The 21513-nt window shown below is 53.6% G+C and overlaps 4 protein-coding genes and 1 non-coding gene across 11 annotated transcripts in view; 3 read left to right on the top strand and 2 right to left on the bottom strand.

Moving 5' to 3' along the window:
- IFT122 (intraflagellar transport 122) overlaps positions 1-227 on the bottom strand; it is a 29959-nt gene extending 29732 nt beyond the window's left edge. For all 5 annotated transcript variants that reach the window (XM_063165084.1, XM_063165082.1, XM_063165083.1 and 2 more), the window contains exon 1: positions 151-227. In XM_063165084.1, coding sequence (XP_063021154.1) covers positions 151-191 — 41 coding nt within the window. In that variant the 5' untranslated portion in view covers positions 192-227. The remainder of the gene's footprint in view (positions 1-150) is intronic.
- Positions 190-4012, top strand: MBD4 (methyl-CpG binding domain 4, DNA glycosylase). Its single transcript, XM_063164346.1, has 8 exons — positions 190-385; positions 501-717; positions 902-1698; positions 2051-2125; positions 2409-2543; positions 2770-2919; positions 3572-3675; positions 3809-4012. Exons 1-8 carry the CDS (start codon positions 190-192, stop codon positions 3884-3886), a joined length of 1752 nt encoding a protein of 583 aa, XP_063020416.1. The 3' UTR covers positions 3887-4012.
- Positions 4013-4631: 619 nt separating this feature from the next.
- RPL32 (ribosomal protein L32) lies at positions 4632-6477 on the top strand. The gene is made up of 4 exons (XM_063165081.1): positions 4632-4736; positions 5287-5387; positions 5568-5749; positions 6305-6477. The coding sequence occupies exons 2-4, from the start codon at positions 5292-5294 to the stop codon at positions 6432-6434; spliced, it is 408 nt and encodes a 135-aa protein (XP_063021151.1). The 5' UTR covers positions 4632-4736; positions 5287-5291; the 3' UTR covers positions 6435-6477.
- Positions 5087-5223, top strand: LOC134422722 (small nucleolar RNA SNORA7). The gene has a single exon (XR_010028913.1). It is a non-coding gene; the product is annotated as a small nucleolar RNA SNORA7 (small nucleolar RNA).
- A 120-nt stretch (positions 6478-6597) lies between the features above and the next one.
- On the bottom strand, positions 6598-21468 carry LOC134422703 (cullin-associated NEDD8-dissociated protein 1-like). Of its 3 annotated transcripts, none has more exons than XM_063165074.1 (15): positions 21338-21468; positions 17954-18097; positions 16576-16730; positions 16044-16167; positions 15151-15407; positions 14433-14538; positions 13161-13306; positions 12709-13001; positions 12180-12321; positions 10086-11591; positions 9636-9731; positions 8788-8957; positions 8512-8676; positions 8123-8230; positions 6598-7928 (listed from the first exon to the last, which is right to left on the bottom strand). In XM_063165074.1, exons 1-15 carry the CDS (start codon positions 21403-21405, stop codon positions 7701-7703), a joined length of 3708 nt encoding a protein of 1235 aa, XP_063021144.1. In that variant the 5' UTR covers positions 21406-21468; the 3' UTR covers positions 6598-7700. The 3 variants fall into 3 exon arrangements, with proteins under 3 accessions (XP_063021144.1, XP_063021146.1, XP_063021145.1); XM_063165076.1 differs by lacking the exon at positions 21338-21468 and adding an exon at positions 17231-17301 and having other exon boundaries at positions 17954-18090; XM_063165075.1 differs by lacking the exon at positions 8123-8230.
- Between the last annotated feature and the right edge of the window lie 45 nt (positions 21469-21513).

Below are 21513 nucleotides of genomic sequence, written 5' to 3'. Positions count from 1 at the left end.
GCAGCGGCCCAGGGAGCGTGGCTGTGACTGCCCACGAACCCCGAGCGGCAGGAGCGCCCGGGCCCGACCCGCGCTGGGAGCCCCCCACGGCCCCGAGCAGCCGCCCGGAGCGGAACGGGCCGGCACGCCGGCTGTGCCCGGGCCGCTCACCACTGCTCGGCCCTGTCGCGCCAGGTGAGCGCGGCCCGCATGCCTCGGACCCCGCACGGCTCGGCACCGCCCCGCGCCGCCCCTCACGGCCGGGCCCGCTCCGCGCCGGGCGCCGCTTCCCCGGCCCCGCCGCTGCCACGGGCAACGCGCCTGCGCCCGCGGCCCGCGGGTCCGCCACCCGCCAGGGGGCGCTGCCAGCGCCGCGGGGCCGCTCGCGCGGGGCGGAGCCGGGAGGGTCACGTGAGCGGCGCGCGGGAGATGGCGGCGCCGGGAGCGGCGGGCGGGTGAGGGCGGGGTGGGTCCGGCGCGCGGGCCTCGCCACCGGCGTGCGGGCGGGGATCCGGCCCCAGGCCCGCCCCGCTGTCCCCGGGGCTCTGCCGGCAGCGGGACCTTACCCGGGCTCTTCTTCCCCTGCAGCCCCGGGGGCGGCAGTCGAGGCGCGGCGGCGGCGGCGGAACGGCCCGTCCCCAACCCCAGCCCCAGCCCCGTCCCCCGCGGGTGGCAGCGGGTGAGCAGCCGCCGGCGGGCGGGCAGGACGGCCGGGAGGATCGACGTGTACTTCATAAGGTGAGGCGGGGGCTGTCACTGAGATCCGTGTGGCCTTGCTTGGCAGGGCCACAGAAATCTACCCAGGCGTCGCCCTCAAAAACTGGTCTTGTCCTTCGTTTTGGGGTTGTTTTCATATATTATTGAAGCTAAGAGCAGTAGAATGAGAAAGCCATTGCTAATTTCCTTTCCTTTCCTACTACAGCCCTGAAGGGAAGAAGCTGAGGTCAAAACGAGCACTTGTGGAGTATTTACAGAAAACTGGGGAGACAGCACTGAAAGCAGCAGATTTTGATTTTGCAGCTCCTCGAGGGAGCACATGCTCAGGATTGAAGGGATATGGCACAGGAGCTGCGAGGACTGACCTGGAAAAGGAGGATTGTCAGAGCAAAGTGCAGGAGCTCCATGCACAGAATGGTGCTGAGGTTGGAATTCAGAACATCCAGGCTGGGAGTGGACACCTGGAAGATGCTACATCTACTGTGGAAGGCACAGGTTTTGTAGTGGTAGGCACAAACCCAGAGGAGAACTTGAAAACCAGAAGAAAGAGGGCAGATGGGAGAAGCGTTCAAACTAGGAAACGTGAGGACTCAGAAAGGAGGAACCAAGGTGACGCCAAGAGCAAGAGGCAGAGAAGAGTCCCTAACACATGGGAGACCAAGCGTGCTCAGAACGAGAGGGGCCACAGGCAGACAGGCACGCATGGAGCTGACAGCCAGGGAGTGGGTGAAGCAGGTGCTGACCCTGGGGCTGCAGGGACAGCTCTGGCAGCCGTGTCCAGGCCAGTGCCTGGCTCACAGAGGGAGCTGGCTCACCTGCCAAAGGAGGGGCAGTGCTCCAGTGACACACCTGCTGCAGGGGCTGAGGAGAACCCCTCTGGGCTGGAGACAGGCCCAGTGGCCGATGCGGGGGCTCTGGGTGAGCAGAGTGTGCAGCCTGACACCGAGGTGGATGCTGAGCCGTGGCACAGGACCAGCCCCGCAGCAGCCACAATGCCTCCAGGTGGGTGTGACAGCAGAGGGTGATGCCAGCCCTCACCTTCTGCCCAGGCCTCTCCTGGCTCGTGAGGCCACGTGTTCTGCTTCAGGTCAAGCTGCTCTGACATCCAAATCTCATTTTTATCCAACAGCATTTAAATTAATGCAGACTTACTCAAAACTGAAACTTAGTCTGCCAAGCTCTTAAGCTGTACAGTGTCAGGCAATAATCTGAGGAGATTTAAGGTACATTTGTGTTCTGTACATGAGAAGAATTCCTCCTGTTTCCATCACTGCATAAAGCAGAGTTGGTGTGTGAAACATGACAACAAAATACTTGCTGCTTTTTCTTAATGCTGAAGTTTATTTCTTTACAGAAGAGTCTGTCCCACGAACACAAGTGGAGAGAAGGAAAACAAGTCCCTATTTTTCCAGTAAATACAGCAAAGAAGGTATTGTATTTAGGGAAATACATTTTTTAATGGGGAAGGGATCGGATAGCTCAGGATCAAGTGATGATGTGGAAAACTCCTTGCAGCTTAACACTGGCTGCAGCTGTGCCAAGTGGGACAGTCCCCTGCTGCCGTGCAAAGGCCGTGTGGGAGCTGCTGTGGCTCCCTCTATGCACAGTGCCTCCACAATAATGCTTCAGAGGTGGTCTTCTTTTTTTTTTCATTAAATAGGTAAAGCCATCCTTTGCTGTCTAATAAACATTCCTGTGTTGGCCCTGTACAGCCCTCAGCCCACCCAAAAGGAAGGCCCTCAGAAAATGGACTCCTCCACGTTCTCCTTTCAATCTTATCCAGGAAACACTCTTCCATGATCCATGGAAGCTTCTCATTGCCACCATATTTCTCAACAAAACTTCAGGTAAGCAGAGTAGCAGGAGTAGGTGTGTAGATGTTGGGAGGTGTTACAGGGCTGAAACAGCTGCCAGTTTTAATGGTGTTAATGAAATAACTTTTAACTTGTGTCACTGTGCAATAGTAATCCTTAGTTGGTACCTTACCTTGGAAGCGCTCACTTGAGAAAGCATATGGATAGTGCAGAAGGAGAGCCCCATCCCAGCCTCCTGCTCACAGGATTCTTTCACCAGGGAAAATGGCCATTCCAGTGCTCTGGGAGTTCCTGAGGAGGTATCCTTCTCCTGAGGTAGCCAGGGCTGCAGACTGGAAAGAAATGTCAGAGCTGCTCAAACCTCTGGGCCTCTATGAACTCAGAGCCAAAACCATCATCAGGTTCTCAGGTGGGTTTTCCTGACAGCTGGAACCATCTTAGTTATGCTGGCAAAAGACAAACAGCTTTGATGCAGACGCTGCTCTGGGGATTGGGTGTGTTGGTGTCTGTTTTGTGCAGCATTTGGGATCATTGGTGTCACACAGGCAAAGCTGCTGATCCCGGTGTGACCTGGGAGGGAAACGCCAGGCACGGTGTGTTCTGCAGGAGACCAGAAACTGGTTGGAGTGGGAGAGACCCAAGCACCCGCAGCACTGCTGCTGTGTTTGAGCACTGTCACAGGGTGGCTCTGCTCAGGGCTGCTCTGGTGACCTGCAGAAGGCCCTTCCAGCTGGGATTTTTCTGATTCTGTACTCAGAATCTGCCGAGGAGAATTTTGTTCAGATGAGAAAGATTATGATTAAAACTCCAGTGGTGGTTTGTTGAAAAACAGTTTAATGTGGTATTCATATTCTCTGAACAGAGAATGTAAACACCACAGTTTAAGATTAACCTGTGGGGATTCACGGTCTGCGTGCACCAGGAAACACCTGAAACTTTTGGTTTTCATTTGAAATGTGCCAAAGTGAAGTCATGTAACAGTGGCACAGGGTGCTCCTGTGTGCAGGCGGTGAGGGCAGGTGTGTGTGTGCAGGTGCTGAGTGCTGTGCCCTGCCCCGCAGGTGAGTACCTGAGCAAGGCGTGGCGCTACCCGATCGAGCTGCACGGCATCGGCAAGTACGGCAACGACTCCTACAGGATCTTCTGTGTTAACGAGTGGAAGGAGGTGGGTGGCGCCCTTCGGGTCTCACTTGTGCCCACCGACCCCCTGGCACTGGAAAACCAACATTGACAACGTTGGAGTGATGAGATATTTTAAGGTGTTTTACTAAATATTTGACATTTTCCCTGTGTCTCAGGTGCAGCCACAGGACCACAAGTTGAACGTTTACCACACGTGGCTGTGGGAGAACCGAGAGAGGCTGAGCATCGACTGAGCTGAGCTGGGCTGACCTGCCCCACCACCTCCCCTCGGGTGCCCTCACAGCTCTGGGTGTAAATATTAGTGTGATGTCATGGCTGGGGTCATTGCTATTTTTTAATAAACGTGTCCCTGTTTTGTAGTGCCTGTCTCTTCTTGCAGTGCGGCTCTGTGCCCGCAGCTGCCTCCCCGGGTTGGGGGCTCGCTGGGCACAGCCATCCAGTGCCCACCGTTACCTGCCCTGGACATGGGCTGAGGGGGAGAGCATATGCAGGGAGCAGCCCGGGACCAGCAGACCCCGTTCCATGCCCGCTGCCCGGGCCTGGCCCGGCCCCCGGTGCCGCCGGAGCTAGTGGCGCCTTCCCAGTCTCATCCAGGGACGGGCCCCGTCTCGCTGCGGCCGGAGAGGGCCCGAGGCGGGTTCTGGCTCCCGGAGCCGGGGCCGCTCTCGGTCGCTCGGGCCGTGCCCCCGTTCCGGGCCTGCGGAGCCCGAGCGGGCCCGGCCGGCTCCGCCGCGCCGCCGGGTGGCGCTCGCCCGCCTGCCCGCACTGGCGGAAGCAGCTGGCGGGCACCGCCTGCGCTGTGACGCACACAGGTCCTGGCAGGCCCGTAGCAGGCGCGCTGTCCGTGGCGGTGGGCGGGGAACACCGATTCTGGGCGCCCCTGCCGGACTGAACCTCCCTGCCCGGTGCCACCTCGCCGCGGCGGCGGACTGATCGCCGCGCCGCCCCGCCGGTGCCCGGTGCCCCGGGTGCGCGGCCGCAGCGCCACACGCCCCTGCCAGGACCGCCCGCCTGTCCCATAAGCGCTTGCGCGGGGCCCCTCCCTCTCTCGCCCGGCCCGCGGTGGACGCGCCATTGGCACCGGTGAGTCCCGGCCGCGCCATCCGGGGCCATCCGGGCCCCGGCGCTTCTGGCACGGACCGGTTTCCTCCCTTTCCCTTCCCCTCCGCCGCATCTTTTCCCCGTGGCGCGGAAGGCGGCTCCCGCGGGCCGGCACCGGTCCTTTGCCTGCGGAGGATGGGCGGCGCTGGGGGCCCACCCGCGCCCCTTCCCGGGCGGCGGGGCCGCCGCGGCCGCGCTCGGTCACCAGCCGGGCCGGGGCCTCCGGAGCGTGGGCGGGCGGAGCCGGGGGGTCTCGGTCGCTGTTGGTCTCCGCGGCGTGCGGCGCCGGGCTCCGGGCAGGAGCATCGCAGGGCCTGGGGATAACACCGCGGCACCTCCCAGGATCGCATCTGGAGAGCTCCCAGTGCTCTGCCAGCTTCGGAGGCGGGAGGAAGAGCCTCAGCAGATGAAGACCCATTCCCTCACCGGCCCGCCCGTGGCCCCTGGGGGAAGGCAGTCTGCGACACGCGTGGCCCGGGGAGCTGCACCGCACCTGGGGCACGCCCCGCGCTCACCCCGCTCTGTCCCGCAGCCACCATGCCTGCCCTCAGGCCTCTCGTGAAGCCCAAGATCGTCAAGAAGAGAACCAAGAAGTTCATCCGGCACCAGTCTGACCGCTATGTCAAGATCAAGGTGAGGAGTTGCTGCAGCTTCCCCAGGACAGAGCTTTTGGGGTACCTTTGGTGTAGGTGGTGAAGGAAAGCCCAGCAGGATGGTGCCAAGCTGCAGCAGCTGGGCAGGGAGTGTGGGGGCCGGTGTAGGCTGTGGTCAGGGTGGTCTCGTTTTGTAACTGCATTTTCTGCATTTGTGCAGCGCAACTGGCGCAAACCCAGAGGCATCGACAACAGAGTGCGCCGGCGCTTCAAGGGACAGATCCTGATGCCCAACATCGGCTATGGCAGCAATAAGAAGACAAAACACATGCTGCCCACAGGCTTCAGAAAGTTCCTGGTCCACAACGTAAAAGAGCTGGAAGTGCTGATGATGAGCAACAAGTGAGTGTGTGGGGGCTGTACTCCCGCCTGGGAGGGGTGGCATGGTCACGGGAAACGAGGAAAATCATTGCTTTGAGAGCATAGATGCCATCACTGTTCCCTCAGTGAATGGCTGCTGGAGGGTAGGGGCACAGAGGGGCCTTGGAGCTGGCAATCTCATCCCCTTGGCAAAAATACACAACGGTGGCAAGCAGGGCTGTGCCACATCACTGGTAACCACAGACAGAACTGGAGCTCTGGGTCAGACCTGGGCACAAGTCTGTTCCAGTGCTTGTTTTTGCTACAAAGTAGTAAGAACCGTAATTAACAACGGCCTTTGGCTGAGTCATTCACAGGAAAAGCTGAGCTTTTCTGCAGGGGAGCTCCTGCTTCAGGCCAGTGAGGGGTGGGAGTCATGGTTCAGTGCCCGTGCAGTGATGCCCCCGAGCCCAGCTGTGCCTGAGTACTGCTGGCAGGACAGCTCCAATGCTGTCCCACGGTGGCCTGGCTCCAGAGGGCTCTGCCTCAGCTCTGGGTGCTGCTGGAGCCAAGGCCAACGCTGTGTGTCTCCAACAGGTCGTACTGTGCAGAGATTGCCCACAATGTGTCCTCGAAGAACAGGAAGGTGATCGTGGAGAGAGCCGCACAGCTCGCCATCAAGATCACCAACCCCAACGCCAGACTGCGCAGCGAGGAGAACGAGTAGCAGCCTCTGCAGCACAGGTGTATTTAATAAAGCCTCAGTCCAACTTGGGTTCTGTTTTGCATGGGCACAGGAGGGGCAGCAGCCTGTGTTTGGCTCCAGGGCTCTGCTGTCACGAGCACTCGAGGAGCAGTGTCATGGTGATGGTCAGTGAACTCAGGGTACGCAGCTTTAAAGTGTATTTTATTTTCTATAGCACCCGGACAACACATGTCCTTTCACACAGCACTATAAACACTATTCACATCAACCACTCTGTCAAAAGAGAAAAAAAAAGCACAGAGCAGTTCATGGCGAGAGCAATGTGTCATGATTGCCTCATCCTCTAGTTGGCTGTTAGAACCTTTGTCTCTTAAGGCATTTTCTCTTGCACAAAGCAGGATTTGAGCACAGCAGCCGCTATGGGCTGTGTGCTTGCACCCCTGGCTCCTGCCTGCCACCTCTGAGCCCTGTGACTGACACTGACCAGCAGATCCCTGTGGCTGGTAACACCAACACCAAGGTGCTCCAAGGGGAGAGAGAAGCCAGTGTTACTGCAAAGCAAAGCTTTAAGCAGGGTTTGTCACTGAAATAGTCAGTAATCATCTCTCAGGGAAGATGGCTGAGGTATTTTGCAGTCAAAACCATAAATATGAAAGCCAAGCAACAAAGCTTCATTTGCCCAAATGTCAAACTGGAGCCCCAGGAGGAGGGTGGGGGTGTTGGGTAACCCCCCTGCCCTGTGCAGCCTCAGCAGCTTGGCAGGTGCAAGTCTTCTTTCCCAAAAGGCCTGTGGGATGAACTCATTACTACATGGCTTCCAGTTTTTAGCCATGTTTTTTAGTTAAACACTATAAATACATTCTTGGGCAATTTAGGGTAGAAAGTGCATGTGCAGTTATTAAAAACCTTTGTAACTGCAGTAAGGAGTATTTAAAGAAGCAATTTCCATTGTTCATGGAACCACAACTGTGACTGCTTTGTGCACCCCTTAAAACTTCCTGAAAAAACGGGAATATTAATCTTCCAGCCCCTCCCCTTTGTGAGGCTGTATTCCCTGATCTCAGGTCTCATTCCAATTCTCTGAGGTGTCCGATAGGAAGGCAGCTGGATCAGGCCAGTCACATCCAGCTGTCAAATTTAACACACCGTCCCCAGTTTCTCCTGGGGCTGCCCGGGGACTTGGAGTTGGCTGTGGCAGAAGAGCAGCCCAGTGGCATTTGCTGTTCCCCACCCAGCTGGTGTCTGGCTGAGGTATCCCAAGGCAGGAGGGTGGTGGGGATAAACATCTTAGCTCATGTCCATTGACTCTGAGGTGGGGAGGGAAGCAGAATCTTTCTGGATGCTCTCAAAAAGTGATGCCATTTCAGGAGTGGATCTGATCTGGGATGAAAACTCAGCCATTGCTGGGCTTTTCTCCACCTCGGGGATGGTCAGGAGAGCAGCCACTGCCCGCATGGCTGAGCGCTTCAGCTCATCCTGCTTCTCAAACTCCTGCTTCACTGAACCAGCTTTCACCTGCAAATCCAAAGCCCCGTTTTCAGCTGGCATTTAGAAAAGCCCATACAGGCACAGAACCAACACAGCAGCAAAGGCCAGCAGAGAATTTTCCAGCTGGGGAAGTGAGGGAAGCAGGTGGCTCAGCAGCACTGAGGGAAAAGGCCAGGAGCAGGGGCAGCTTTGGGCAGGACCCACACCGATCCTGCTCTTACCTTTGTGGAGCAGGTTGCCCGGAGGGGCTCGATGAGCCGCTCGAGCCGCTGCAGCACGGCGTTGGGGCAGAGCACCGAGAGCCGCGCCAGCATGATGAACGTCAGCATCTGGCCAGGAGGGAGACAACGTGTTGGTGCTCTGGGGCACCCAGCTCTGCTGGCAGGCTCGGCTGTACCTCTGCACTTGTGCAAGGGGCTCTGCTAAGAGCTGCAAGCGCACCCTGGCAGCCAGGGGCTGGAGCTGCAGCTGGCCCAGGTGTGTGCAGTGCTGCAGGTGTCTGCAAAGGCTGACAGCCCTGGGGACGCTGCACCACGGGGCTCTGGGGATACACAGCCCGACTGCAGCCCAGACCCCACACAGAACATGACCGCCAGGGCACAGCACCTACCCGAATGTCATAGTGATCTTTCAGCCCATCCTCCACGTGGTTCAGGTAGTCATAGATGTCCAGCCGGTCCAGGCAGCTTTCCAGCAGGGTGTACATGCACTCAAAAGCAGCTTTCCTCACATCCAGGCCATCGTCCACTGTGTGCTTGAATGGCCCCATCTCTACCTGAACCGAGACAAACAGTACAGCTGTCACCAAGGAGCAGAGAGCAGCAGCTCCATCGGGGCTTCGCAGGCTGCTGTGAGTCACCGTGTGCCCCCCGCCGAGGCCAGTTACCTCCCGGATGAGCTCCCTCCGCACTTTGGTTTCATTGTACAGGCTGGGGAGGACTGAGTTCAGTAAGTCCCGGATTAAAGAAGGCTTGTTGTGAGCAGCAGAATTAAACAGGGCTAAAGCCACACGGCGAACATTGAGGTCTGGATCTTGCAGAGTTTGTAAGAAGTCACCTGTGGGATAAGAGCACATCAGTCAGTCCTGCAGCCAACAGGCTGCAACATTTTTGCAGTAATTTAAAATATATTGGGATGTATTTCAAGGAGGCTGGTTATGAGAGCATTAATGGTAAAATAAGTAGCACAGTCTGTCAGAGCCATTTGAGATGCTTTCTCTCCCTCCATTTGGGATACAGTAAAGAAACATGACTACCCTGCATTTGGGCATAAAAACAAATGATGTGACTCTAGCTCCTCTACCCTAAAGTCAAATCAGAAGCTTTGTTATTCAAGGAAGTTGTGGGGGATTTTTGTTGCTTAGATCCCATCTGTTCAAACTTCTCTGAAACAGAAGGGCCAGTTTTATACAGCAAATGCTTTTGTGGGGTCCCTGGACATCAGACACTCCTTGTGTAGGTTATACTTCTGAAGATCCTTTTTGTGAGGTGCTGGAATTCTGAGTTTACATGCAGAAAGAACTTAAGCATTCTAAAAAACAACGGAACAAGCCCAAGAGCAATGCATCAGTGCAGTTAGCAAGGACTCATTGCTGTTTAATCCCAAAAGCTGAGAAACACTGATAAACACTAACTGGACTAGATGAGGTTCACACAGGAATGAAAAATCCCTGAGCTGCTAACAATACCCAACCTCCCATGCCTCCAGCTCACACCCCAGTCCAAACCAGCCTACCTATGCAGCCTTTCAGGAGAGCATCAATAGGCTGAGGCTGGTCTGTAATCGTGAACTTGATGGCAGTAACCACCGTGCTCCGGGCATGTGGGGAGCCTGCAATGAAGAGGGGAAAAAAAACAGTGAAAAATAAAGATAGAAAATCACTGCTGTAACTCTGTAATACATATTCTGTCCTTGATCCTGTTATACATGTGTTATGAGTAGAGGATTCCTCTTATCAACTCTGTATTTGAATCTGCTCCTGCACAATTGCCTTGTGTAGTCCCTGTTCCCTGCATCTTCCTGGTCTTGTGCGGACCAGTGCTCCTCTGACCCTCCTTGCAGAGAGATCCATCTTGTTATTTGCTCTCCTTTCAACTGGCCTTGCTCCCTGTTGTAGCCACAAGCAGCATACAAAATGAATTCCCATCAGAAGGCAGCATTTCCCTGCTCTGGTCATTGCCCTACCTGCTGACAGCTGTTTCCTCAGCCGGGGCAGCAGCTCAGCGGGGTTCACCAAAGTCAGCTTCCCCAGGCATTCCGCCACCACGTTGCGTGTCCCCTCCTCCGTGCACTCGCAGTGCTTGAAGAGCAGAGCCCAGATATCCTCCACGTAAGGCGTGAGGCTGTCAGCTGGGGAGCAGCTGATGACTTCCTTCAGGGAGTGAAGCAGCAGGTACTGTCGCTTGGGCTGGCTTCCAATCTCCTTCAGCATGAAGGGCAGGTACTCCTTCAGATTGCCAACGCTGACGTTCCCCAGTGCGTAGGAGGCGGCGGATTTCACCTCCTCGCTGGGGGAAGAGAACGCTTCCAGGATGACAGTTCTGAGCTCCCTCTGAGCACTGAGGTTCGTGGTGCGGCCCACCTCTGCCAGGAAGAGGAAAGCCAGCACTTGAACAGCAGGGCCGGACTTGGGACTTTTCACATCCTGGACAAACTGGTTCACTGTCGCAGGGGCTTCCTTAGGGCAGGCTGAGGACAGGGCTGCCACACACTTTGCGATGGAGTGATACGCCTGCTTGTGCAACGTCAGCGAGGCCCCGGCCGAGCCCGAGGAGTAAACGGGTGCTGTCAGCTGCTTCACCAGCTCCGGGTAACCCATGGCAGCCGTCTTCGTCAGGACCAGTGCCTGGAAGAAGTCGATGATGGCGTTCAGGGCCCCTCCTTGAAGCAAAGGCGAGTGGACAAGCTGAAAGATTTCAGCAAGGACAGAGCCACTGATCTTGGAGATACAGGATGGATAAACCTTGGCCAAAGTCGTGAGGAACATGATAGTCACCTGGGACACGTGCATGTCATTCTCAGTTATTAAGACGGGGAGCTCTGTTAGCACAGCCTCAATCATGGCAGGCTTGAGGCTGTCACTGTAGTTCTTCACCAGGATGTCCAGAGCATTCAGAGTGCTTAGTTTCAAGGCACGTTGATTCTTTCTCAAGAAGGAAGCTAGAATGGAGAGACCTTCTCCTATGATGGGTCTCAAATCTATTTTAAGTGGAGAACTAGCAATTAAGGTTAATGCTTTGACTGTTGTCAGTCTGGTGATTTCATTTTTGAGCCTCTCCAGAAATATCTTCAGGGTTGGCTGGAGATCAGTGCTTAAATGGTCTCCCAAGTTGTAAATGATTTGTCCCATGCAGGAGATGGCACGCTCCTTCACCTCCTGGTCAATGTCAGCTGCCTTCAGCCGTTTCAGAATACCAGGGAAAAGGTCCTTCACATAGGGCTTGGCATCAAAGGTGTAAGCTTTGTCCAAAGGCCTGATAACTTTCACAAGCTGCTGAGTTACCAGCAGAGCTTCTGACGTGATCTTGTAAAAGGGGTCTCCAATACAGGTGACAACAGAAGGCAGCAGGGCTTTGACATGAGGGTGAAATACCTCTGGCTGGTGGTTGCAGAGAAGGACGTGGAGGAAGGACAGTGTGTCAATCCGCATGTTGGAGGAGCTGGATTTATCCGCCAAGGAGAAAGTAATACCTGTGCAGAAGAAAATATGATGATGTCATATTTTTCCCAAAGAAGGAGGTTCATGGATCCAGCAAGGGACAATCACAGGAGACTTTTCTCATATTCACTATACAATCACACCAAAAACAAGGCAGGAGCCTTCCAGCACTGGGATGCTTCATAAGCCCACCAGCCAGAGAGCTCAGAGAGAAATGTGGTGGTGCAAATTAAAGAATCAGTCAATATAAAGAATTTTTTAAAATGCCACTGCATTTTGCAAAAGGAAGTGGGATTTGTATTTCTGATCTCAGTGTGGTAACAGCACAATTCCAGCTGCTTTCAGAGGAGGCTGGAATAGGCCCTCCCAAAAGCATCTTCCACAGTCAGGGGACTGTGGAAATGAACTTGACATTTTTATCCTGGCTTTCAGTGCAGAGGCCAGAATTAATCTGGGAGCTGTTCAGCACATCAGCACAGAGCAGAACTTCATGTGTTTGTCCTAATGCTGAGCAGAATAACTCACATAAGTAAAACTGGAACACACAGGCAAGAAGGACCCGTGTTCAGAATGGATTTTACCAGCCCTGCTGCTTCACCCCAGATGACAGACAAGCTTACCAGGGATAAGTGCAGGTATGTGATCTGTCAGGCAGCCGGGAAGAACACTGGCCAATTCTGTCAGAAGGCTGAAACAACCCTGTCTTGATTTTATGCTCTTTTCTTTGAGCTGCTTGTGCAAGGCCTTGATGATGTTGGGAACCTGCAGTTTGGAGAAGCAAATGAAAAGGGGACACCTCAGTTGCCCCAGCTGCTCTCAGAGGCTCACTCTGGTACATTTCTACCACAGTTTATTGAGTTTCCTGAGCAACAGCTGTAGTAAGGTACCAGCCAGACACTTCACCCAGAAGCCACCCTGCCTCAGCTGCACACACGCCAGGGCTGGTGGAGGAGCAGCAGTGGCTGTACTCCCACGTTCCTGTGCTGTGCCAGCCCGGGAATGGCAGGAGACACACAGTAAACAGCCAGCCCTCTCTGGATCTGGGGCCCTCTAGATGCCTGCATCAGGGCTCCTTCAGCTAGCCACATTCCCAAGGTACCTACTTCTCCTTGCTTTGTGATTTAGCCCAGCCACCACCTGCTCACACACCTGGTTCTGAAGCATTGTCAAGGGAACATCATCCTTGCCAGAGGCACCCGAAGAGTGCAGCCAGCTCTGGGTAGGCAGTGTTTGCTTCAGCAAGGAGATGTAAGCATTGAAGATGTCAGCTTTGACATTCTCCTCCCTCTCTTTGAACCTGCTTATCAAGGCTGGGGAGAGAGTTCTGTAGAAGTCCTGCAGGAGGTCGTGCCTGCTGCTGACAATGGCCTCCAGGCACTTGGCCGCAGCCCTGCGCACCTTCCAGCTGATGTCGTCATCGTCACTGTACTCGTCGTCGCTTTCTAGAAACAGCACAAGGGGAAACAAGTGCAATCATGAGAAAACTGGAGCTAAAGGATCACTGGATCCTCAGAGCTGCCCTCTCCAGGAGGAGAAAGCAGGAAGGGGAGAAATGTTAACCGCGTGTTCTGCTGAGCACAGCCATCCTCACAAGCAGGCACCTTGCTCTTCATCCTCCCCATTTTCAGTTTCCATCATCTCTTCCTCTTCCTCCTCATTATCATAGTTGTAGTTTGGGTCAAAGGTAATGTACTTCAAACATAGTCCCATCACACTTGAGATGTGAGGGTCCATTTCCTTTGGGCACCTATCACAAATGAAAATTTTAAGTTAGTAGGAGGCTAAGCTGTTTTAAATATCCAAATAATATTAATCTCAAAATGATCACAAAGTGCTTCACAGACCATAATATGAGTTAAACCGAAGATGTTCCTTCCTGCTGTACATGAAGCAAGGAACATCTTTGCTTCATGCACAGCAGGAAGGAAGATCTCCTATGGGGAGGATGCATTAATTTTTTAATGACAAATAAATAAATCAATTGCCTTCACCCTGTTGGGAGGACTGAGTTAAAACCAGAAAATTTGGCGAGGAGGGAATAGCTTTACTCAAAGTAACCTTGCTACCGGGAAGGCTAAAGATGTCAGTGTGGGAAAACTCAATTTATTATACCTAATGTTGTTCATCCTCTGTCTACTTTCTGTACTTTCAGTACAATTCCTGTGGAGAGATAATACACTCTCACAGACATGCAGGAAGCCTTTTGTTAGAGTGAGGCAGGCAGCAAGCCCCCCTGCCCTTCTCTTAGCCGGGATAACTAAGCCAAACACCAAACAGAGCCTGTGTCCCCATGTGTCTCTGTCACCCAGTATAATTAGCAAGATAACGAAATAAACCTACTGTTGGCATTTCAGCTGTGGTTTGATGGTGGCCCTTGGTTACCTGTATGTGTCAATGCACACACACAGATCCTGGTTGAATCCTCCCTTCCTTGGGAGAACACCTCAACAGCACTATACAATCACACCAAAGGAGCCCAGAATGCAGGGCTCCTTTTCCAAGAAGTAATTTTTGACCAAACAACAGGAGAGCTGCAGCTCAGCAGTTCTCCTGCCCAACCCCCTTGCTGCCTCCAGCTCCCTCCAGGCACCAGGAGCGAGGCAGTTCCCTCTGGCTAAGGAACACCTCAAGGACAAGGAAAACTCCCACTCCTGCAAAATCAATACAGAAGGACAGCCTCACATGCTGAGGTAAAGCAGGTCATGATTCCAGTCCAAACTGCATGTGCAGAAGAGATTTCATATGTGAACTGTCTTCCCAACAGGAATACCTGCAGGAAGGCCCTCCTTCGAGGATGCTGAACGTATGGATATCTACACCAGGAGGACACAGATGCCCTGGATGGTGCAGAGGCATTCCCCAAGGGCACACACCTTCTCACAAAGGACTCAAAGGCCTGGAAACAGTACTCTCGCAGCTCGTCGTCATCCACGTTACAGTACTGAACTATCAGAGGAATTATCTTCTCCAGGTGTTCTCCTGGGAAAGACAAAGCAAACAGCAGTGAAAATCCATTCCAGCCTTCACTCACCTGGGCAGCTGAGAACTCAGCCAGCTGCCACTTCCTTTCTGTGCCTGGTAGAGCATTCCTGCCCCAGACCTCATGGGCAAGGAGCCAGCAGCCCACCAAGACCAGCTGTGCTGGTTTTCAGCAGCCAATCCCTGCTCCCTGTCTGCAGCCCCTTCTTGGCATTTCACTCACAGGAAGAGCTGTCATTAGAGATCTCTTAGAATCTAATCTCAACTCTGGCAGGTCTTTTACACAAGTAATACAATATGTTGCCATCCCCTATGTAATTTAAAAGGGGGTGAATCCACTGACCTGGTTCACAGAGGTGTTAATTCAAACCAGGCAAGAGCTGGAAGACCTTGAGGGGAAGACCATAGTCACTAGCAAAGGGCAGCCAAAGAGATACTCTGGTGTCTCCTTTCCAAGTGACGATCAGAAAACCAGACCAGAGCCACAGAGAGGATCACAACCAGAAGCCATTAATACATTAAGAACAATGAGCACTCTTCTTTTACCACTAAGAGGAGCTGCTATAAAATGCATGTACATTTCCCAGCATCATTTCAAGGTGCCCATCCTACCTATGCGGTGCCCAGCCTGCCTGCTGATGCCAGCCACACACTGAATGTATGTCCTGGTGGTAGATGTGGACTCGTTCCTCTTCAGCTCTGCCAGCAGATGCTCTGTAAGCTCTGAGAAGATGCTTCCACTGCAGGTCAAGACCAGGTGCCCCAAGGCAATGATGGCCCGTTTACGAACTGCCAGCCTGGGGCTCGTCAGCTGGGGCAGCAGGCAGGTCAGGATATTGGAATGGAATGAGTACAGTGTTCCTCCCAACCTGCAACGAACAGAACAGGGAACAAGGTGAAAGTCAAAGGCTCAGAAAAAATCCCTCTTGGCAGCAACAAATCTGAAAATCCTTCAGCTCTGGAGACTTCATGCATGTTGTGGGGAGGGGGAGGAGAAGGATGGGCTTGTAATTTTGGTCTGAACACTGACTTGGTCTGTAAAACGCAGGGAGAGGCAATTTGTCTCCATCGTGGAGGAGTTTTTGACTGTGTCCTTCTGGATGACCCAAGGGTGTGCTAATAATTTCCTGCATGCAGATGACATACGACACTGTCACTCTGACTTATGCAACAAGAAGCAGCCAGAAAAAAAAAAGCTTATGTGATGGGCTCATAGGGCTAAAATAAACCTCCCTGCCTCCCTCATCCTTCCACATTTGTGTGAGCTAAGCTTCTGTGTGATCCATCACTAGAGGCACTGCCATTCCCAAGCACAGAAAGGCTTGGCATGTTATCTCTCATCCCTGCTGGGGACCTGCTCTACTCAGATATTCCCTAGGAGCAGCCAACCAAATCCTGTGTTTTTAAGTCCCAGTAATAGGATTAGAGAAATAAAGAAGTCAAAAGCAGACACATCCCTGCAGCCCCTTTCTATGCACAGCTGCCAGAAGGAAATCCTCTGGTACCTGCTCAGCATATCTGACAGGATGTCAAGAGCTTCCAACTGCACGGACACATCCTCCTGCTTGCCAATGGCTCCTGTCAGCTGGGCTGTGATCTTTTTGCACACATTTGCTGTCATGGTGGAACCTGCAAGAAAGATATTTTTCCCTGCTGTCAGTTAACACTTTTGGCTGCTAGGATCCATTCAATTCCTGGTACGCTGAAAAAAGAAATCACCACTGGGAGATCTAATCAGGACAGATTCATGAGATGGCTGCAGAGGAAAATCCTGATGCTGGGAGCCTCAGGTATCCCCTGAAAAGCTGATGCATTTTTGGCATACACAGTTCCAAATACAGCTCAAGTTTTCATTTAATTCTGCCTTTCATCCCATTGATACCTCAGCTCTACTGTCCCTCCCTGATTTCACAGACTGTCCTCTGGCAGGAGAGTAAAGAATCAGTAACTTCCAGGCTCTGGACTCTACATTTTCCCCCATTTACCAAAGGCTGGGAGTCCCCGTGGCTCAGTGACAAATGGGGACAGGCAGTGTACCTGTGGCAGCTGGTGGCAGCTCAGCAATGACTGTTTTGAGGCCGATGCTGGAGATATCTCTTAGCTGCTCCTTGTCTGACAGCATGTTGGTGCAGAGCGTGTCCACGATGGTCTCCACCTGGTACTCCTTCACTTTGCCCACCAGCGGGCCCAGGCTGCGGGACAAGAAGCCAGTCAGCATGAAGGGCCCAATCCAACTGTCCATGTCCTTCAAACTGTCACACTGCTCCTTCTTAAAGATACTGGCCACCTATCTGGGAATGACTATTCAGCTCTAAGCACCTCCTTAGGCACGGGAAGGAAATTTTCCTGGTTCCAGTTTGAGGCCTCCTCATTATCACACTCTGGATGGATCAGAGATTGCAATGAGATGGACTTACTGCAGATACCACCAGAGATAAAGAAGTTGAGAAGCTGGTCCTCTGCTCAGTGCCCAACTGTTTTGCTTTAAAACCCAGAATAAACCAACCCAAACCAGGCAGAGAGAGGAGCAGGGCCAAAAGAAGTCAGGACAGTGGGAATCAGAAGGAAAGGGCCAAAGATAACAGGGAAAGAACAGGGATAGAAGCAGCACATGGTTGAAAAGAAGGGAATACGAACAGGATCCACAGCAGGAAAAAAGAGAGGAACCCAAAGTTGTCTTTAAATGGCCCACCTTTCTGGAGCCCTGGGGTGAACTGAGCCATTCAATGGCATTTCTAGACTGAACACGCCCACTTAGCCATGCTGGGGAAAGAGATGGGAAAGAACATGTCAGCAGCAGGATTCCTTTATCAGAGGACTCACTAATAGAGGAACCTGCTACTTTTGCTCACGTGGATTAAAAAAAATATGGGAATGGTCAAAGGCAAAGCAACAGCACAGGCTGCACTCAGAGTCAAGTCAGGGAAAAATCCAAGTGCATTATAATGTTCAGTTAAAACTCCCTTGAAGAGAAGGATTTGGACCTGAAATTAAAGCCCATAAGGGCCGCACATGTTTAGTACCATTGCTATGAAAGACAGTTCCATGGAGAAATTCAGCACTGGATTTCAAAGCCTGAGAGAGGTCAAGAGGTTGATGAGCAAAATTTTTAAGTGTGCTTTTCCCTGAAGAAATAAAATCCTAGGGCTCCAACTTCCACGTGGTTAGGTTTGTAACAGGAACACTGAAGTACTTCCAAAATCATCTCTTGCTGCTACAAAGGTATCTGTGTGTGCTCACCCCTTGTGAGTGTCTACACCAGGAGAAAGTGCAGTGCCTGCAACAGAGGGCAAAGTCCCTTGCAGAGGAGGTTTGAGGGAGGTGTCAAGGGCCAGGCTCTGCTCTCACATTCTCTGCAGTCTGTGATGGCTTTATTAGTGCCTGGGAACATGGCTATTACTGTCTAGGCTCTTACCATTTGACAGCAAGGTTCTGTACTTCCCCATTTTTGTCCTCCAGCAATTTCAAAAGCATTTTCACAACTTTTTTCTCACTGTCTTCATCGAGTTTTATTGAGTCTTTCTGCAGTTCCATCATCAGGTCATTGGTGGCCATAAACCTGAAAGGACACAGGGAGAAAGTGGATTGGCTGATATGCAGACACAAATGCACCACCTTTGCATCATCTGGGCAGAATCTGGCAACTGGTGCTTGTATAAAAACACACTACCAAAGAGTAATTTACAACACTGTCCTAAGAAAAAGGAAAATTAATATATCACAAGTAGATAACTACCTAACAGGGGTCAGGTAAACAAAAACTTTAAAAGCAGCTCTCAGCATGTGTATTTTTTTCTCAGTGACCAAATGAAGATGGTTAACTATGCCAGAAAAAAATCATGATGGCTTTTTTCACCAAATTTTCACCTGGCCTAGGAAAAGCAGTCTGGGGTCTAAGAATTCACCTGGCTCTGTTCTTTCTGGCTAACTTAGCACTGATAGTATGACCCCAGACATGGACAAGTCCTTTCACTTTCAAAAATGAAAAAATAATGACTCCACGCAAACTACACCTCAGAAGTGTACTACGCTATATTTAGATTGCTGTGAGTAAAACCAATTGAGTATTTATCACTCCAGATTAGAAAGAAAAACAAAGACCCAACTGACAGTCAGTTTTCTAACAGAATGGATATTGAGAAATTCTGGAAAGTATTTATTTTCCCAGGAGCAGGAAACTGGTATAGGAGTCTGAGGTTCTACGAAATCTCAGTGTGGCTGTCGTGTGTTAGCTGCTTTCCAATGTTAGCCCTGCACAGAATGGATGTCTGACAGGAACCATGAAGTCCTCTCTCGTTACAAAATGACAGCTCCTTTTAAAATTAGGCTCTGATGTCACTCATTCAGCACACCAGAGCTCTCATGTACAGGTCATCATTTGAGGCTTCAATCTGCCAGCCCATTCCTGAGCAGCAATGAGGTCCATCTGGAATGGGGGAGTGCTGCGGTGTTCCCCAGCCAGCCCAAAATCCAGAGTGAGCAAACAGCAGTAACGTGCCCTAAGATGTTAACGTGCAATCTATTTCTGATTCCGCGAGAGCTCCTCAGCTGCACTCCGCAGTTCAGCGTCTGTGCCGAACCAGCATGACCAATTATGGCCACGGGCTGAACAGAGCCTTCCACGGCAGCGCATCCCGCTCTGGCCTGGCTGCCATCCTGCCCCATATCCCGCTCTGGCCTGGCTGCCATCCCACCCCATATCCCGCTCTGGCCTCGCTGCCATCCTGCCCCACATCCCACTCTGGCCTGGCTGCCATCCCGCCCCATATCCCGCTCTGGCCTCGCTGCCATCCTGCCCCACATCCCGCTCTGGCCTGGCTGCCTGCTGCCATCCCGCCCCAGGACCCGCTGTGGCCTCACTGCCATCCTGCCCCACATCCCGCTCTGGCCTGGCTGCCATCCTGCCCCATATCCCGCTGTGGCCTTGCTGCCATCCCGCCCCAGGACCCGCTGTGGCCTTGCTGCCATCCCGCCCCACATCCCGCTCTGGCCTCGCTGCCATCCTGCCCTAGGACCCTTCTGGCCTCGCTGCCATCATTCCCGACATCCCGCTCTGGCCTGGCTGCCTGCTGCCATCCCGCCCCACATCCCGCTCTGGCCTGGCTGCCATCCCGCCCCACATCCCGCTGTGGCCTGGCTGCCATCCTGCCCCAGGACCTGCTGTGGCCTCGCTGCCATCCCGCCCCATATCCCGCTCTGGCCTGGCTGCCATCCTGCCCCATATCCCGCTCTGGCCTGGCTGCCATCCCGCCCCACATCCCGCTCTGGCCTCGCTGCCATCCTGCCCCATATCCCGCTGTGGCCACACTGCCATCCTGCCCCAGCACCTGCTTTGGCCTGGCTGCCATCCCGCCCCACATCCCGCTCTGGCCTGGCTGCCATCCCGCCCCACATCCCGCTCTGGCCTTGCTGCCATCCCGCCCCAGGACCCGCTGTGGCCTCGCTGCCATCCCGCCCCACATCCCGCTGTGGCCTTGCTGCCATCCCGCCCCACATCCCGCTGTGGCCTTGCTGCCATCCTGCCCCACATCCCGCTCTGGCCTCGCTGCCATCCCGCCCCACATCCCGCTGTGGCCTTGCTGCCATCCTGCCCCACATCCCGCTCTGGCCTCGCTGCCATCCCGCCCCACATCCCGCTGTGGCCTTGCTGCCATCCTGCCCTAGGACCCTTCTGGCCTCGCTGCAATCATTCCCGACATCCCGCTCTGGCCTGGCTGCCATCCTGCCCCAGGACCCGCTGTGGCCTGGCTGCCTGCTGCCATCCTGCCCCAGGACTTGCTCTGGCCTCGCTGCCATCCCGCCCCAGGACCTCAGGATCTCACCAGCACATCCATCTGTGAGGGGAACAAGAAAAATCTGGCCCTATAACAGGTCATGCTTGGCCATGTGCTGGGAGGAAGTGGCCCTGCAGTACCTCTGGGACATGACATGCCTGGCATCGGGCACATCTCCTTTGGAGTGTTAACTGTAAATTCTTTGAACAAACTGCACAACTGCTCCATCACTGACTTCTTTATAAAGTACCTATTTTAACATCTGAGAACATCGGCACCTTCTACAAAAACCAACCTACTTTTAGGCTATTACTAACCCCTCTCTTAGACCTCAAAATGCCGAGTCTGGCCCAAACATTACCTTCCAGGATGATACTCAGAGAACAATATACTAAGGAGTGAAATCTTTCATACATGTCAGTTTTAATTACTTTTTGATAGACTGCCTTACATATCAAGCCATCCGTCTAACCCTAAAAAGATGCCAACTTTTCTGCTGACATAAAGAAATAAAAGCATCTCAGTCCTGTTAGGAAGGCACATTCTCCCATCACACAGCAAAAGTTTTCCAAGCAGCCTGAGCAGAGCCAGTATGTGCAGCATCCATCACCCAGGGACACAGGGGTCTACTCACCCCTTTTAATGCACTGACTATCTCACAAATTATCAAAACAAACTAGAAGCATGTCTGCTACGATGTTCTTTATTCACAAAAGAAATAACAACTTGGAGTCCAGCTGCCCAGACTTATTCCACCTTCCACCTTCATCAGGCACCAATCTAGGCAAGGGAGGGGAGCTCCTCTAGCTTCTCTACACGGCCCCTTAGTTAGGACACAGTCGGCTAGACACCCTGTAAATACAACTTACAGTCGGCTAGACACCCTGTAAATACAACTGATGCAAATCTCAGGTGCCCTGCGCACCCGCCCCTGGCGCGGCAGGACCCCTCTCCGGCAGCCCCCTCCTCCAGGGCCCCGTTCGCAGGTGGCTGCCGCCCGCAGGGCCCGTCCCGTGCTGCCACACCTGAAGTCCTTGTCGGTGGAGGTCATCTTCTCCAGCAGGCTGGAGATGTGGTAGGAGACGCTGGCCATGGCGGAGGGCTCTGCGGGGCCCGGGGCCGCCGCCCGCTCCGTGCCGTGCCGGGCGGCCCCAAGGCGGCGGGAGGAGCCGGGCCGGACGGCTCTGGGGGCCGATGAAGG

This window comes from Melospiza melodia, chromosome 10 (assembly GCF_035770615.1).
Source record: "Melospiza melodia melodia isolate bMelMel2 chromosome 10, bMelMel2.pri, whole genome shotgun sequence".
In the NCBI taxonomy this organism is placed as follows: Eukaryota; Metazoa; Chordata; class Aves; order Passeriformes; family Passerellidae; genus Melospiza; species Melospiza melodia.
This window is presented reverse-complemented; position numbering and strand designations above follow the sequence as displayed.